General features: G+C 41.5%; 1 protein-coding gene across 9 annotated transcripts in view; it reads right to left on the bottom strand.

Annotated features, from left to right (window-relative positions):
* Positions 1 to 19,507, bottom strand: part of SMYD3 (SET and MYND domain containing 3) — a 375,419-nt gene that overhangs the window by 334,915 nt on the left and 20,997 nt on the right. For 8 of the 9 annotated variants that reach the window (XR_014217444.1, XR_014217445.1, XR_014217446.1 and 5 more), the window contains exon 2: positions 2,114 to 2,177. The exons of the other annotated variant lie outside the window; for it this stretch is intronic. Coding sequence is in view for 3 of the 8 variants with exons in the window: in XM_082215086.1 (XP_082071212.1) it covers positions 2,114 to 2,177 (64 nt within the window). In the remaining 5 variants the exon portion in view is untranslated. The remainder of the gene's footprint in view (positions 1 to 2,113; positions 2,178 to 19,507) is intronic. 9 annotated transcript variants of the gene reach the window in all.

Raw genomic sequence — 19,507 nt, 5'->3', positions numbered from 1 at the left:
AATAATCCACCAACAGCATACAAATCAATATGGCTAACCTGATCCAAAACACCCACCCACCCCACTCACACACGAAAACAAAGATCACCACAGCCAACCACAAACAAACAACCACACCCTAGGCCAACTCCAACCTCTCTCACCACCAAAGAAACACAAGTGAACAGCAGAGAACCTGTACGAGCAACGCTGACACCAAACCCTACATACATTAAGCAAAATAGAAACATTGCCACCCGACCCCACCCATCTTTCCCCCCTCCACCCCTTTTCTTCCTAATGTCTCAACAAAGGAAACTGATTTGTAAAAATGTTACATGGAAAAAAATACGAGAGACATTACACATACTTCTGTAAAACAAGAAAATCTTTAATAATAAAAAGTATAAGGTATATTCATATAATTCACATACCCAAACAGATTTGACTTCATGATGCTAGAAAGCCATTTCAAAGTGAAGGTGTGCACAGAAGCTTAACCAGGCCATCTCTCAAAAACTGCTGAAAGGGCGGATGGTGCATTTAGCTTATTGTGCAAGTTTTTGTGAAAAGTTCCAACTCTCAACTTGGTTTTACTCCCCCTCTCAAATAATTGTTTTGGACTTCACTGAAAGTTCACCCTTCTAACTTATCTGCTGTTTCGCATGGACTACAAAGCGAGAGCTATCGGAATATAACTGTAACTCAAAAGTATCCAGAAAACAAAGGTTATATGAATCCAGTTTCTTTCACCCTAAATAAACAGTCGTGTCTCTAATCATTAAGACATCATTCTGCATAGCTGTACTGGCATGTTCCTCCCGAGCCAACTAAAATTGTTCTTTGAAGCCAGCCTTTATCTGACATGCTTTGTTCCTAAAATAAATGCTGGGAATGAGTTTAAAATATGCTAGAAGTGACACTGAGATGATCAACTGTTTATGCAGCCTTTAAAGGAGTAAGGAGATGAAATATGCAACATCACACAAAATCGTCTGTCTCATTCTTCTAATCTTAGCAGTGCTTTTTAAAGTTAGAAAGACATTGGAATCACATCTTTATGATCACTGCCAATTTGAATCCATTCACATCGTGAATACGGACTGCTTACAAACAGGCATAGCCTTCCCTAGTTTAGGCACTGTCATGGCTGCACCTGCTGCTGCAAAAGAACCCAGTAACCTTGTGTGTATTTTGCATGAACAGTTTAACTTGGCAAAGTCCGGCCAATGTAACATAGTGCTTTACTTCTGCTTGCATTTTTAGGCAGGTGTTTGGTTTGGTTTTTGTTATGGCTAAGTATTATTTAGTTTTTTAAAAGGTAAAGGGGTAAAGGGACCCCTGACCATTAGGTCCAGTTGTGGCCGACTCTGGGGTTGCGGCGCTCATCTCGCTTTATTGGCCGAGGGAGCCGGCGTACAGCTTCCGGGTCATGTGGCCAGCATGACTAAACCACTTCTGGCAAACCAGAGCAGCGCACGGAAATGCCGTTTACCTTCCCGCACTTTGACGTGCTTTCGAACTGCTGGGTTGGCAGGAGCAGGGACCGAGCAATGGGAGCTCACCCCATTGCAGGGATTCGAACCGCCAACCTTCTGATCGGCAAGTCCTAGGCTCTGTGGTTTAACCCACAGCGCCACCCGCGTCCCTTATTTAGTTTGTTAGTTACAGTTAATTTGTATACCGCTTCATATTTCAATAGAATTGTCTAAGCAGCTAACAAATCCTAGCAAAAAAGAACCAGTACATAAAAAATGCAAAGCAAATTCCACATTCAAAACCGAAGAATACTACTATTATTATTACTATTACTACTACTACTAATAATAATAATAATAATTCATTTTTAAGCAACATAATTCAATATATCAGTGTACATAAGCAAATTAACCAAGAACCACAAAAACAAAACAAATACAGAACATAAAAATATATAAAGTTACATCAAAATGCAACATAATGACACTGTACCATTAAAAAAATTCATTGTGCATGTGCATGCATGTATAATTTTTGCTGGCCATGACAACCAATTTCCTAGATCTTAAGAAGAGTTAATGGGGAAAATATCAAGGCTAAAAGGGTAACATATTTGCATTATTCATTTGCAGCTAATTATCAGAGTAATGATTACCTGGCAACGTACATCACAGTATCTTGCAACTTTGCACTGAGAACACCTAAGCAGTCGATCCTTCCTGTTGCAAAGGAAAAAAGGGGGGTGAAATACTTTGAATATTTAAGACAAATAACTTTCAGGTAAACTTTTAAAAAGTATGAAAAGCCTAATGCTAGAGTAGCAGTCCACAATCCAGGGAGCATTTTTAGAGCCAAGTTTCAAAGTTGGTTTTTGAAATGGTTTATAAGGCTGCTTAATGGAGTGAACTCACAAACCGGCACTTTTTAGCTTCCTAGGTTGTGGTTCTAGGAAACAGCATTCTTTGCCACTGACAACTAGGCAAGCTGTTTTGTGGTCTGACTCTTCATCTGAAATAAAAACTGCAGAGAAACAACTTGTGTCCTTGTGATTGTACACATCACCTTTGTATTGTGCCCAGCTGTGTTTCCTAAAGTCTCAATAAAAAGGAACTTGAGAATTCTAGGTCAAGAAAATGACCTAGAATATTTACAGCTTCTATTTTTGTATGTTCAATGGGCATAAAGTTAATTATTTTAACTCTGTTTGATTATTAAACAATATATTTTCCAGGAGAACAAAAAAGATGGAAAGTCTCAGAATCCAATATTCATGCTCCGCTTGAACAATTTACAGCTTTTGCATCCTGTATGTAAATAATTCATAATATTTATAGGGGCTCTTCAAGCAATACCTGTTTGCTGTAAAATGAAATGCTACAATCTGGGTAGAATATATTTTGCCTTTTATTGGGTGCAACAGTAAATAAAAGAAATAACCTTTTTATTTTATTGTTCTCTTCTCATACAGTCAACTATATTTGTGTTAAACTATGTTTAACATAGAAGAAATCCCAAGCTGATTTGCAGTAAACAACACAGTGGGATATGGTTGGCCTTTTGAGGTCAAAAACGTGATATTCCATTGCAAGCTAAAATTCAGTAAATCTTAGTCCATATTTTATCTGCCTTAAGCAAAATTCTTGCTGTGAATCTGTAGGCGCATTGAGTTGCGGCATATATTTGTACTCTGAATTCCCCATCAATACAAAATAGCATTAAAGTTCTATCTAAATTGTTCCAGGGTCTGAAAGGCACTTGGGAGGGGGGCATACAATCAAAAGAGATGGGGAATTTAAACTAGAGATGTATTTGTATACCGTTAAGACGCTTGGTAGAAATGCTTTTTTATATAATTCCTATTGTTTTCTAATAAAAACATGTAATTTAGTCCTTCAGTTAGCATGCTCAACAAAACACCCCAAAAGATAAGTGAAGAAATAAATGACTAAAATATTATCAATTTAAAAAAAAAATCTTTCCAGTGTGTGGTTTTAACTGTAACACTTTAGTCAGGTTACAAAACTTTTAGTAGACTGATCAGTTAAATCAAAAGTAGCTCCAAACTCATATGGCAGCAGATTTTTTTTCTGATTAATTAATTAAGTAATTAAAAGCCACATTCCGTATTGACAATCTGCCAGCTGAGGTCCATGGAGCTGTCAAAGGGCTCATATACAAGGAGAATGCAACAGCAGGTATACCGCAGGAACATCCCAGATATGCCATCAGAACAAAGTTGTTCTGCCTCTGAAGATGCACAGCGGGACACAGGCTGCAGCTGTGGGCAGAAGGCAGGTAGGATGGAGATGTCATATATCCTGTGTCATCTATCTTGTGCCCCTTCATCCCACATGCTCTCCAAATGATCTAACTTTACACCAGCCCCTCACATAGTGCAAATAAGGGGAGAAATTTTAAAAGCTGCCTCTGAATCAAAGACTCAGTCACACCCATGTCACCATGACAGAGTATAATATACAGTGTAACAAAGCACCAACACATAGCGCAGCGCCTGTATATGAACCCAGTCATGGAGCTCATAACTCAGATCACAGGGCACACAAAGCGATGGCAGAAAAATTCAGTTTGCTGGGGTGCTAACTTGAATATAATATTGGGGGGCAGTAAGCCCCGCCCCGCATTACTGATCACATGACACCGTGCGCACACAGCATTTGAATGGCAATGCCCATCAACTTTGACGGACCCAGCCCCTTCAAATATTTTATTGGGGATCCGAAGACCCCTCAACCCCTAGGAGCTGACTCCCACGGTTCCACTTGGTAAGACATGGGCTGTGATGCAAGCATTGCTGAAGACACAAGGGAATGAATGAATGAATGAATGAATGAATGAATGAATGAAATTTATTACGGTCCCAGACCAGATTCACATTCCGTACTAAGCAAACATAAAACACAATAGAATTAAGACACAAGGGAAGTATACTTGTTAAGTTGTGGGTGAACATATCAGACAGCACAGCGATTCTTCAAACAGCTCTTGTTTATTCACAGGCCAGAACAGAACTGAACTGAAGGGTTCAGCCAGCCTGCTTATATAGAGCTCCACTACAACGCAACAGTAACCATTTTCTGTAACTATCCAATCACTGAACGTCACTTTCAATCCCTTATTTGCATATGTGGACCTGAGTGAAAACTATCTACAGTATCCCCCTGCTGGCCCAGGGTGAAAACTTCAGTACATGACAATACTTATCTGCTAGGAGCTGGAACAGGCACAACCCACTCTGGACCAATCAGTTTTGTTTGGGTTCAGATTCAAGATGTCCACTGTACTAGTAACTACAGGGCTGGCTCAGTCATGAAGCACGGTGAAGCAGTCACCTGAGGCAGCAGAAGCCCAAGAGGCAGTGCCCCTGCGGGCACTCCACCTACACTGCCGCCATGAACAGAGAAGCGAGATCTTGCCAGAACCTGCCACTTCACAGGCGCTGCCATACAACCCAGGTAAGAGAAGCTGTGGTGGCAGCACATTCCTGTTTTGCCTCAACCATTATTATTTTTTTGCCATACTGCCAGCTCCCTACAGCATCTGAACAGCGTGACATCTTGCTAATGCAGTACATCTCTCAAGCTAATGTGCAGACCTGATACACTTGATGGAAAGAAGGTGGGTGCAAGCAATAGTCTGAACTGCAGGCTCGCGCTCCTCTCCCTCTCACTACTTTCATCTTTGAGATTCATATCAGTTATTACTCTCACTATAGTAACAGGTGTGAAAATAAGCAGCAGCTGCATTTCACAGACCATTATTCAGGATCAGCACAAAATTCAGCTGTTTTGAAGTCAAAACATACTGATAGATCCAAACTCATAAAACCACAGAATTGTAGAATTGGAAGGGACCACAAGGGTCATCTAATCCAACCCCCTGCAATGCACTCTGGGGCTCAAACCCATGACCCTCAGATTAAGAGTCTCATGCTGTACCAACTGAGCTATCCCAGCAGTCATATAATATTTCTGAAATAGTTGATATTAATGCCCTGTGCAGGATTTATAGATCTTGATTTTCAAAAACGTAAACCCCAAAGTGATGACAATTAGCATATTAATTCAATCTGTTTCTCTTGGCTTTATGCCAACGGCGCCTACACAGAATTCAGTGAAATCCATTCAGGTTAAAACAGAGGTATTTTGGTTAAACTGGATTGTACATTGGGGTTTCTAGATCACTGCAGGATTGTTAAAAATGTATTAGATAGTTTAACAGTAAAACGTAAAAAGATAGGTAAGGAGGGACATTGTAGAGATTTTTGTACAAAACAAGCAGATAGCAATAACCTTTTTCTCCTCTCACAAGACTAAAACTCGGGGCTACCCAGTACAATGGATTCAGAACAGACACAAGAAGCAACTTCTTAACAGAAAGCAAAACTTAGGAAATTCACTGACACGGTATGTGGAGATGGCCAATAACGTAAGAAGGCTTTAAAAGAGAGTAAGAGAAACTCATGAAACAAAGATCTATTAATGGCTGTCATGGTGGCTATATCTAACCTCCACGTTCAGGGAGAGAATGCCACTCGACACCAGCTGCTGGGAAACAAAAAAGAAGAGGGCTGATGCTTTCAAGGCTTGTTGTGGAGAGGGGGCTTCCTGGAAGCATTTTGTTGGTCATGGTGGGAAACAGACTACTGCAATAGGCAAGACCTTTGGTCCAAGCCATCAAGGCGGTTGTTATGTTTGTATAAAGCTACAGTGGTACCTCAGGTTACAGACGCTTCAGATTACAGACTCCACTAACCCAGAAATAGTACCTCAGGTTAAGAACTTTGCTTCAGGATGAGAACAGAAATCGTGCTCTGGCGGCGCAGTGGCAGCCGGAGACCCCATTAGCTAAAGTGGTGCTTCAGGTTAAGAACAGTTTCAGGTTAAGTACAGACCTCCGGAATGAATTAAGTACTTAACCTGAGGTACCACTGTATATGTGAAACTCACCCAGTAGCCCACAACCTGCAATCCCCTGGCAGCTCAGGACTTGGCTCACCCATAACTGTGGAGCTAGGCCTCCGAGCAGCTAGCTACAAGCATCAACAGCTTAGTAAAGCTTAGGGGCAAATGTTTGGGTCTTTTGTGGAGGGCCATGTCCTCTATTGTCCCATGTGTCAAATAAGCAACATGTTTTAGGTAAAGAATAATTATCCAAGTTCTGGTTTTCTTCTTCATCCTGTTTTGATGATATTAGAGAATAGCCAGATCATTTGTGAAGTGGTCTGGCTAAGATGGTAAAAAAGCAAATTTTCTTTCAGTGTAGTATAAGTGATCTTTCAAGGTCCTTTCCCCAGTTGTTGTCTTTTCAGTCTGCATGTTGTCACGTTGCTCCTTCAGATGTCCCACTGCTCTGTGTTATCAGTCATCACAAAAACATCAGCACATCCCTGTGTCTATTACGCTCACTGCTAGAGGCCAGGCTGGCCTTGGAAACTACCTACCTACGAGTCATTTTTCTCCTCTGTGCATGCCTAACCTTTCTTTTCACCATACTAACAGTTCAAGCACGCAGTGAAGATAAAAGAACAACAGGAGTTTGAGGAGCTATTCAGGACTTTGAAATAAGTTGAGGTGTGTAAGAGTTCAGCAACAATGCATCAATACTGAAAAGAAGACGGGTCACGGCATGAGTTACGATTCTGAGGGTCTAATCCAAAGTCCTGTTGAATCAATGGCATGCCTGCAGCATATTTCAATAGGTTTTGGTCCATGCACTCTGTGAACTGCAGTAATTATGCGAATGCAGTCTTTATAAAAACACAGGGCTCTCCATTTCCATACAAAGACGTTTTTCAACAATACTGTCGGAGCTTTACATAAGAAACGACAACTTGGTTTGGATCAAGGCCCAAGTAGCAGAGCTACTTCCATTTTCAAAAAATGCCCCAATTAGATGTCTCTACAAGCTCACGAACAAGGCTATAAGGTGATGGTCATGTGTGCTATTTGCCCCCAGCATTGTAAGGATGTGCCTTGTATCTCTCTCTCTCTCTCTCTCTCTCTCTCTCTCTCTCTCTGTGTGTGTGTGTGTGTGTGTTTTAAAAAAAGCTGATCTGGTTCTGAATCGCTCTGTAGCCTCTCAGCTGCAATCTGTGTTTCATGTTCTGAGCTGCTCCATATAAAACAAAGCTCTGTGTTCCCCCATTCACTATAAAGAGGAATCTAAAAACAGCTATAACTCCTTTTGACCAATATGGATGAAATGCACTTTCACTCCATAGCTCCTCCAGAATAGATTAAGCCTGCCAAATTGCGGTCAAATGGGTTCGGGGTTTTTTTGTGGGGGAAGTAATAGGGACTTTCTTTCTTTCACAAAAGGGACGTGGGTGGCGCTGTGGGTAAAACCTCAGTGCCTAGGGCTTGCCGATCGCATGGTCGGCGGTTCGAATCCCCGCAGCGGGGTGAGCTCCCGTCTTTCGGTCCCAGCTCCTGCCCACCTAGCAGTTCGAAAGCACCCCTAGTGCAAGTAGATAAATAGGTACTGCTTTATAGCGGGAAGGTAAACGGCGTTTCCGTGTGCTGCACTGGTGCTGGCTCGCCAGAGCAGCTTTGTCACGCTGGCCATGTGACCCGCAAGTGTCTCCGGACAGCGCTGGCCCCCGGCCTCTTAAGTGAGATGGGCGCACAACCCTAGAGTCGGACACAACTGGTCCGTATGGGCAGGGGTACCTTTACCTTTACCTTTCTTTCACAATGCCTTGGAGCTGGGGTCTGTCTCTTTCTGACCTTAATTAAGAGGTGGTACGTATTTGTGTGTTTGTGTAATTTTGCAGCTTCACATCAGCCTTTCTGTCTAGTGGTTGGTTGTGTCCTCCAACTGACCAATATGCCTAACAATATGAGACTGCCTAGACTGCTGCCTGCAGAGTTCTGAAGAGCTCAGGGTTGGTCTGTGGGTTTTGGAGTTTTTTTTCTAAAAAGCAGAGCAATATATGGATTTTTTTAAAACTTAAACGAAAGTGTTAACTTTAAAAATAAAGCCTCCACAGCTGTGCTATAGAACTAAAAAGCAATATAGAGCTCTGCAGTGCCCTGCAGGCAACATTTTGGATATCCTTACTTCTTGAAAAGCCCAAGGTCCGAGAGGAACATAGAGATATCACGGAAATACAGCACAGAAACAGAGCAATGAAGTGACACAAAACTTTGTGCCAATGCATACCATTAGTATAGTGCCACTGTCATCAGGTTATATTTGTTTCTTAAGTTTCCCACCTTCCCTCCAAAGAAGCCAGGGCAGAATTTTGCATCGCAGCCCAAGAAGCCCAGGGACCAAACTCCAAAACACAACAGCTGTGCAGCTAGTTCCATCCTCCTGTTGTAACATCTGGATCAGGGTAGCGTAAGGTTTTGCAGTTCTTTAACCACTGTCCTACACTGGCTGCTGATAACAGGGGCAGTGAAACCAAGAACTCTGTAGTGTAACGACACCAGACAAATTCTACTAGATGTTATAGAGGGAGAGAGAGGAACTAGATCTGTGGCTGTCACTTACATTGGCAGCAATATGTTGACTGTGGCCCTGAAAGAGAGGGGATTATATGAGCAAGGCCACTCACTGAGTTTTGTAGCTTAGTGGGAATTCAAAACCTGGAATGCTCTCACTTAGAAAAATCCGCATTGTAGCCTCTAGTTCATGCTATCTCTGCTGATTCATGATACGGGGCTAAGGAAGACTGGGGCATTAAAGCAAATATTTAAACAGCTCTATGTTCTGATACAGGGCACCACCCTGATGTATCTAAAATCTTCTGTTAATGCAGAACTTTTCTGTTTATTTTACTTTACAATCCCTTTTGCAACACTTTCTGTTGGAAACAATTGTGTTAAAATCAAGACTGACGTCACGAGACATGGTTGTCAGAGTTGCTGAATCTGTACGTGAACCAACATGCAATTATTATTCTGCTCTTTGACTTGCAGGGGGTTAGATTCACAGCAGGCATTCAGTGAAAACGTGACAAACCTTTTCTGTTTGCTGCCCCTGCCCCTGCCCCCAACCCATATCCTTCTAGTCAGGGTAAGTTCAAATAATTAATATCTCCTTATCTCTCCTCTTCACATGTAACCTTGGGATGATGGTATGCTACTTTCAAAACCTTTGAGACTAAAAAAAAATCTGAGGATAAGTAACTTCTGTAAGTAAAACAAAGCCTTAGGCAAATTGGATAAATGCAGAGCAGACCATAGAGTTACTTTAAGGAAAAAAAAGTATTATTTCTGTCAATTTACTTTTTAGGTTAGCCTTCACTTTGGGGGGGTTGCTTCAAAGTGCCTTTCAAGGTTATATTGTCGCTCACAAAAGGCTCTTATGGTACCCATTCTACCTGATCAGGGATGGGGAACCTGTGGCCCTCCAGATATTGTTGGACTACAACTCCCATCATCCCAGGCCATTGCCCATGCTGGCTGGGGCTAATGAGAATTAGGAGTCCAATAACGTTTAGATGGCAACAGGTCCCCCAACCCAGTTCTAGGTAATTAAGCATTGCAGCATTTAATTATCTATTTGCTTACTTCTTTTATATCCCAAATTTTGCCTTTGTGTCCAGTTGAAGACCTGCAAGTAAAATGCCATTCTATTATTGTGCTGCAGTATTGCCAGAACGGCCAATCTAGAATCCTCTGATGCCAGACCCAGGTCCTATCTACTGGAGGAAGGGGAAAGGGCAAAGATGTGCCTGCAGTAAATGAAGGTATCCTTTTTAGCCAGATCAGCAAGGAAGCTAGAGGCAAAAGCCTTAATGCAGTTCAGGATTTATTAGCTGACACACCTATTGGTGCAAGGAGTTTTCCTTGGCTAATCTCCTTAGTTTTCCCCTGTAGCCAGCATAAATTTCTGCCTAATCCCTGACTGCCATTCCTCAAATCATCAGTTCAAGTGCTGCCTGGGGAGCAAGCCAATGTAAGTCTTGCCATCTTTGAACCCTGGTCCATTTCCGCTCTGCTTGCCTTCCTTGTACAGGTTATAAGTACAGCGGTTGCAAAGCATTCATCTGTTACAACTGAGTTAGGACAGTAAACCAGTTTTAGATTATGTGGACAAGGTCAAACTTCAGTTGCACCAACCAGAGAGGAAATCAAGGATAGATGCAAGAATAATCATAGGGTAAACAAACAAATAAACAAATCTATACTAAATAGAGTATGGTATTACAGTGTACCTTTCCTTATAATGTGGAGTAGGTTTTACACCACTACTGAAGCAGAGCATCAATAATTCCTGGAGTAGATGGTTGAAACAGTACAATTTCCCATACTTTCAATACACATTCCTTTTTGTGTGCAGCAATGCTAGCATTTGACTTCAAATGGAACTGTAATGTTGAAGCCTCTTTTTTTACATTTTATATATGGAAATCAACAGAAATCTCATGGCACTTATCCAGTAGCTCCCAATGAATCCCACGAATATATCCATGTTTACATTAATGAGAAGGAAGAAGCCAATGATCAGTTGAGTAGCAAAAATCAGTTTTTGACAACTGATACTGGTTTGTCAGTTTTAACTAGTAACTAGAGAATATTTTGATCTATAAATTATGCATTTTTCAGGCTCCTGAATTATTGCTGTGGATAAAGCTTCTTATCGCACTTGGTCTACTATGCCTTGCCATCATGGGTATTCATTAGGAACCTGGAGGCTTTTTCCTTTTTCCTTATTTGAAAATCATACATATTTAAGGTTATTTCAGTTCAAACAGGATTTGGTGAGAACCTGGAATAAATTGTCTTCTTGATATGCCAATTTTAATGGGAATTAACCCAGTAACTGGGTGAAATGACTGCACACAGATTTTGATCTTTGTTTTGTTTTTATTATTTTCCTTGAATAAATATGGTTCCTGTGCTAGAAACCTGCCAGATGATAGTCAACACGATTAGGCAGAAGCATGACTGCAATACAGAAGCAGAAAAGCTGAAAGCAAGTCATGGGTGGCACAGGAAAGGAATATAGTTGCATTATATGGCATACCCCTTCCATCTGTGACCACACCTGTCAACAGGGCAACTTTACACCAGGCCTACAGTAGATCTGGCACATGCTATTTCCCTCCCATGGACTTCAGTAAGAGGGAAGAATAGAATATTAAGCAAGCTGCCCATCCACATTGCATGAACTATGGAGAAAGGACACATTGCATCCAAAGAGAGCACTTCTGTTAGGATTCTTTTCCCGTGTTGCAGTCATGGGATTGTTTTTATTACATGACGGTGTATGTTTTCATTCCACATTGTGGGAAGTCATGGAGACAGGATGTTTGTATTACTGTGTTTCCGTGATGTAGGACGTTTGTCCTTTCTTCTTTCTCTTTGCTCTCTGATGCTGAAGAGGAAGGAGCTGAGTTACGGTGCTCCTAATGTGTATATGTAAATAAACGTAGTTTAGCCAAATGCTGCGCTACTGAGTCTGTACGCTGACTGCCTATACTCTGCTGATCCTGAAGTGTGCTGATGCCTCTAAGGTTTCAGTCGCTGTGATGTTCAGGCTGGAGAAAGATTTTGAATCTCTCGAAGGAAGGACCAGAAGGGATAGAACATGCCAGTCGGGCATTTGTCTCTGCCAGACTCCTATTTGTGTGTAGGACCTCCTGGCAATTGTACAAAACAGCCTCCAGAACACAAACAGGAACCTCAACAGAATTCTAACGCTTCTGTGCCTATAGCAAGTAGCCCTGCCTCAGGACTCCAAACACAAAACAGCACCCATCAGCGTTCAGCAGGACAACCCAGGATCCCAAGACACACATCTCCCCTCCATGGCTCCTCCTACCCTCCTTTACTACATGTGAATACTGTGTATTGTCTGAACCACATTGTTCGACCTCTGGCAAGCTCCGTTAGAGATGGGTAGCTGAATGCGTGAACTGACTCCATTAAAAAAATATTGCCTTTGACATGAGGCAAGATGAAATTAAAGTTCACTTTCCTTGCGGCGAGCCATTCCCACATGGAAGTAATGGTTTGATAATTCAGTTAAGTGATGAATATACATGCATACCCAGCTAAGCGGGTCTTCATTGATGGCTCGGTGGATCTAGAAATCACATCGCTGGATGCAATCCAAAAGCAAGCAAGAGTTGAATCTAAAGCTTTCATCAACGTACACAACACACTAACTTGTAACTGAACATGCCAAAACACCTTATCCAAATTCATCTGCACATTACTTTACATACATGCTGTCAGGGTACTGCCATCGGAACAGGGTAGGGAAGCAGAGGGGCAGTTGGGTTACAGGGAACCTCCGAAAATCTTGAGAAGCAGTTCCTCTTCCTGTGGTGGGGAAAGCCACACCTCCAGTAGGGAAGAGGGGAAGGGACCAGAGGATGCTGCTGGGAGCCTCAGCACCGCTCCTGGCCAAGCCGGCCAGGAGGGAAGCACGTCTCTTCCGTTGCCCACCCTGCGCAGAGGTGTAAAACGCAAAGAAGGAAGGAAAAGGCTGGGGGTAACTAAGCTCTTATGTTGGGGGAGGACCCGGAAACGACCACTCCCGGATTCTGCTAGCGATTGAGGCAGACATGAATTTGTGGCTCTGCACTGTAAATAGTTTTGCACCAAACTAAAACCTGTAAAAGACAGGTCGGTGTCCTGACTGGTTACTCACGAGCAACCACCATTGCCATCTGACACATACATACCTAATTTTATTTGTATGGCACCTTTCCACAGTTCAAGCCATGCTCAAGGTGGCTTACAACGTGGGGAAAATACTTTAGATAAGACTAACATCAGCAAAAACTCAATTATCACAAAAATGAAGGAGAAATGAATAAAAAATGTAATATAAAATTATTCAACTTCCTATAGTGTTGAATTCCATCCCTACAATATGCATTCATGCTTTAATGAAGGGTTGTTTGCTTGTATTTTTAATGAGCAAGCTAAACAAATCCTTAAGATAGCAATTTAACATGTTCATCTCTATCTGCACTCTAGTGACATCCCATGGTAAAAATTATAAATTGATCATATACTTGCTGAATGTTCTTTTTTCACACTACCAAACATGTAAAAAAAAAAACCCCAAATCAACCCACCTAGCAGAACAAAGGTACACATATGCAACCACAGTTAGAACCCTGTTGATGTTTTAACTACAGACCAACCACACCTTTAGAATGAATAACTCAGGGAATTACTTGCCTTCGCATGCCACTTTTACTTAGCCAAGTAAGCACTGTCAACAAACAGCCTTTGTCTTCCTCCCATATGTGCTTCTTCACCGTGTATTTTTTAAAAAAAATAATAATAAATGGCTTAAACCACAATCGTCTTTAACAATCGTAAATGCTTTGTGTTGAAAAGTGTTTTCCACATATTTCTAATACTTTTTAACCCTCGCTATATCAGCTTTCCCCCTCTTTGACTCAAGAAAAGCCTCCCTTTCACTCTCTGCACTGGAGATCTGCTGTCCAGGTGCTGTCTAAACATCCTCACTTGCTGCTCTGGGAATGTGATTGGCTCACTTATCCAAGCATTCTACTTTCTTATGAACCATTTCTCAGGGCACCTAACATACCAACTTGTATTGCCTCCTCTTTTAGTTAGGCAATTTTCAATCCAACTCATTATTTTTAACAGCTCTAGGAGACAGAAATTCAACAGCTGAAATCTCCAGTACAGTCATACCTCATGTTACGCTTGCTTCATGTTACGTTCTTTCATGTTACGTCCCACGGCAACACGGAAGCCCTGGAAAGGGTTACTTCCAGGTTTCGCCGCTCGTGCATGCGCAGAAGCGCAAAATGACATCACGTGCATGTGCAGAAGCAGCAAATTGCAACCTGCGTGTGCACAGATGCGCCGCTGCGGGTTGTGCTCTTTTCATGTTGCAAATGGGCCTCCGGAATGGATCCCGTTCGCAACCAGAGGTACCACTGTATCTCATGTTGCATTTTTGCCTGTTTTACAGCTGTTAAAAGTAAAAATTTCTACCTGCAAAAAGCCCGACTTCTAGAAAGATTCATCTGCAAGGCTGGGAAGATAGGTTTCTATGTAAACAGTAGCAGACTTAAAATATAACTGCCAGCTTGTCATACATATTTTTGGAAAGCTGGCTTATCTAGGCTGCTCCAATTAAAACAGAATCAAAACACATTGTTTTCGTCTTTTTTCTATAGCTGGGGATATGCCTGTCAATTGACAGCTTAGTTTGCTATAATTTTGCCTGTTGTTGATTTGTTCTATTGATTGCAGGGTTGTGATGTTGTCAAGACACTTGGAATTTTGTAGAAGAAATAAAGATTGCTGGATAACCACACACAGAGAAGGCTTCCCAACATTGCTCTCGATTCAGAAAAAAAGTCTCACATTTTTGCAACATCTAAAGATTATACAAAACAAATAGAATCTTAAATTAGAATTTTAATTAACTCTGCAATACTTAAATATACTAGTTTGGATATATAGAGCCCTTATTAAAATCAATGCAACTTATCTAAGAGTAAACAACTTCAGGATCTGGACATTTATGTGAAATATAAAGATGTTTCAGTTTTACTAAATTTCTAATGTGTAAGATCTTTTCTCTTCAGAATCTAATCTGGTTCCTCTTCTCATATTTTTCTTCCTTGTGCCATCCTGATATACTAAGGCTGAAAAGAATATTTTGCAACCATTAATCAACAATTCTGTTAAAGAAATAGATATTTATAATTTCTGTTTTACAGATGAGATTTCCATATATGACCATATTTACAAGCTTGAAGGAAATTGGTCAATAAATAACAGAACCATTCAGATATGGCCTAAATCCAACACAGGTAACTGTTTAAGTCCACTGGAGGTCAATAGGCTTAACCATGCCTAACTGTTATGAATTTAGGCCTATATTTATTGATCGATTTGGATTCCAGTGACTGAGAAGGATGACGTTTCCTTGGTTTTATTGATTATCCCAGAACATGAAGAATATGGAATACCTTCATAATGGAATAGAGGTGGGATGGTGGACATTTTTCAGTCCAAATGTCACGTTCCCCCATGAGCAACCTTCACGGGTTGCATGCTAGGAATGGGCAGCACCAGAAGCAAAAAATTGGCATATCCAGTAATGGATATGACATTCCAGGCCTGCAAAAGTCAGGGGTATCTATACATAACATGCTCAACTCCATCCTGGCCCGCATGAAGCAGTCACAGCTAAGCACTCAAGGAGGTGGTGGAGCAAGCCTAGCTAGCACGGGATGAGGTTGAGGCCTAGAGAGACACCTAAAGCCTACGTAGGGTGGAGGGACACATTCTGCCCTGTTCCTGAGATTTCTCATTCCTGGAATGGAAAACCATTACAAATATTTCAATTTACAGACAGAAAACCAAGGATGGAAAAGAAGCAACTTCCGCAAGCCACTCAGCATGTCTATGGCCCAGTAAAGATCTAAAGGCAAGTCTCTCAGAACAAATGTTATTACTCTGTCAGCTGGACTGCCTAATGAAGTAAATGGAGCAACTCAGTTGGACGAGTTGTGCATGCATGTCTACCCCGGAGAGGTCAAACTTATTCCTACTAAATATACAAACCATCCTGTACCACAATGCAAACCTCCTGCTCTGGCACCATATATTGCACTGTATTCAACATACAGTACACAAAATGGTGTGACAATTGCAAGCCAAATGACATTGGGAAAGTTCTACTGAATGGCTAATAATCATCATTGACTGCAAAACCAATTTGCAGCATTTCTTCCAGCTTCTAAGCTTTGCTTCTCAGCCTCTCCTGCACTGATGTCTCTGTCTCTCTATATATACATCCTAAGAAGCGGCGTTACAGTGTCACTGTTATCTGTCACAAGAGGAGAGATTGTCAATAACTCTCCTGCTCAGTTGGTCCAATCACATCACATCAGTGAGCACATTTCCATTTCAAAAATTGCTGCTGGTGTTGAAGTTACTTCAAAAGAGACACAAGCACTGCTGCACAGTATGAATTGGTATGAAAATGCCAACCTGACATGGCATGTTCCTGGATGTTTCAGACAGATTTTTCCAGATACATTTAGTTAAAATTGTATTTTAGGTTTGAAAAATAACTACATGTTCATCACTGAGCCAAATTGCCTTTTGCCTTGAGCCCAGAAGACATCATCCTCCAGTAGTTTATAAAGTAGGTTTTCAGTGAAATAAGCTTATTTGGTTTAGCTTGACAGCCACGGAATTACGCTTTGCACAATAAAGAGAAAATATATTTTATTATCTATTAGCTATGGCAAGCTTTCACTCACTGGTCAAGGATGAGGAACCAACCTGAGGTTTTCACTAACCCATACCAACAATCCATTTTGCAAGAAAATGGTCTGAATCAAGAGCCATGCTGTGGTCCATGGAGTTAATGAAATACCAACATAGTATCACTTTTGGAAGCATTTAATTTTGAGAACAAATAATGGGTGAGCACAACTGGGTAAGAAAAAAGGAAATGGAAAAGATTCTCGGCCACTGAGCTATTACTGCTGTTGTTAAGGGGAAAGGATGGACACTGTCAAGGATGACAGTGTCTGTGTGTACATGTATTTATAGGACACTGCACTCTCATGTGTACTGTACCATAAGAGCTGGGAAATCTGTGGCCCTCCAGATATTGTTGGCCTCCACTGGTCATGGATGATGGGAGTTGTAGTCCAACAACATCCAGATGGCATCAGGTTTCCCACCACTGCAGTACATAAATTGAAGTGAATAGAATAGAATAGAATAGAATAGAATAGAATAGCAGACTTGCAGTGTGGTGTAGTGGTTAAGAGCGGTAGTCACGTAATCTGGGGAACCGGGTTCGCGTCTCCGCTCCTCCACATGCAGCTGCTGGGTGACCTTGGGCCAGTCACACTTCTGTGAAGTCTCTCAGCCCCACTCACCTCACAGAGTGTTTGTTGTGGGGGAGGAAGGGAAAGGAGATTGTTAGCCGCTTTGAGACTCCTGAAGGGGAGTGAAAGGCGGGATATCAAATCCAAACTCTTCTTCTTCTTCTTCTTCTGAATACCAGTTGCTGGAAACCATGGGAGGGGAGAGTGCTCTTGTGCTCATATTCTGCTTCCTGATTTCCCACGGTCATCTGGTTGGCCACTGTGAGAACAGTATGTTAGATTCGATAGGCCATTGGCCTGATCCAGCAGACTATTCTCAGGTTCTCTAGGAAGGGAGTTCCAAAGTCTGGGAGCTGCCACCAAAAAGGCTCTCTTCTGTGTCCCTATCAAGCATGTCTGATAGCAGGGACAGGTTCATATGAGGGAATACGGTATTTCTGAATAAGCACTTACACTAGTCCTTTTCTACATCTAGCTTCCTGTAGGCATCTGGCTGTTCACTACTGGAAAAGGTTGATGGACTAGATAGATAGATAGATAGATAGATTCTTTATTGTCATTACACAAGTGCAACATTGCACAAAGTGCAACGAAATTGGATGCCATCCCTTAAAACAACAAAAGCAAGACAACAACAACCAAACAAACCACATTCCAGCCACACCCACACCACACCCATCAAACTCCCAGGTCACACTAACGAGTTACAGCATTCAAAAGGGCCACAGCTCTTGGATAGAAACTGTTTTTCAGTCTATTTGTCTTTGACTTGATGTTTCTATATCTTCTGCCAGAAGGCAGTAGTGCAAACAGACAGTGTCCCGGGTGAGATGAATCCTGCAGGATGTTATTTGCTTTCCTAAGACAACGGGAACCGTACAGTTCTTCCAAAGATGGGAGAGGATGACCAATAATCCTTTGGGCTGTGGTTATGACCTTCTGGAGCACCTTCCTCTCCCTAGCTGTACAACTGGAGAACCAAGCACAAATACAGTATGTAAGAATGCTCTCTATGGAGCCTCGGTAGAAGGACACCAGCAGTCTCTCACTCAGATTGTTCTTCTTTAAAAGTCTGAGGAAATAAATTCTCTGCTGGGCCTTCTTCACCAGAGCAGTGGTATGTGCGCTCCAAGTCATGCCCTGATCGATAGCTACTCCCAAAAACCTGAATTCCGCCACCCTCTCCACCCGTTCCCTGTTGATATACAAGGGCTGAATGTCCGCCTTTTTTTTCCTGTAATCCACCACCAATTCCTTGGTCTTAGCCGTATTAAGAGCCAGATTGTTCTCTCCACAGACTAGCCTTTGGTCTGACCTAACAGGGCTCCCAGGTTCTTCAAAATTTTTTTTTGGGGGGGGGAATGAGATAGCACTCTCCAGAAATAAATCTCCATATTAGGGCACTACAAAAACAAAAGCCTAATTGCCTGTTGAAGTATGGCACAATACCAATCTGGACAGCAGGAATGTTGAAGAGCACTAATCAGTTACATAATTCTTCTCAAAAGAGCATGCTACAGTGATTAAATTAATTTATTTTATTCTTTGTTTATCTAATATCACCAGTGGCCACAACTTTAAGTCATAAACCATGATTAAGCAAATTAATCTGTGTTCCTCCCTTAGCTGAGCTGAGAAACAAACCATGAAGTGGCTGACTTAGCACCATGTCCAACAGAGCTCAAGCTTTGTTTCTCCCAAGCCTACCATGATCAAGAATACAGTTTAGGTTTTCCCATGTTAAAGGATATATATATATATAAAAGAAGTCAAGAACAAACCTTGGCTTCAGATTGTGATTTGCTTGCACTAAGACAAACCACAAGTTTGCTGTTTCAGACATAATGGTAACCGAGCTGCTCAGTGGTTTGTTTCCCTGCTGGAGGAATGGCTATTTTTAAAAAACTATGGATATATAGCTTAGTTTTATGCCTGAACACATGCCGCAAACAAGAAAGACAGGGACCTATAATTTAAATTTCAATAAAGGTAGAAACAACAGATGGAGAGAAGAATGATAGAGGCAAAGGCAACAAGAAAAGCAAATGTATAAATTTATTCGTAGGTAAGGAAAGGAGAATCGTTTTGATAAGAGGAAAGCCTGTGGAAGAACAAAGAACAACAAAGTATTTCTGTGAAAGACTTGTGTTAGAAATTCATATAGTGACCTTACTTCCAAAGAGTAGAAATGCACACACCTTGTACATTTAGCTATTTAATTCA

Source organism: Podarcis vaucheri (assembly GCF_965113315.1).
Source record: "Podarcis vaucheri genome assembly, chromosome: 3".
NCBI classification, from domain to species: Eukaryota; Metazoa; Chordata; class Lepidosauria; order Squamata; family Lacertidae; genus Podarcis; species Podarcis vaucheri.
Note: the sequence above shows the minus strand (reverse complement) of the source record. Positions and strands in the feature narration are given on the sequence as shown.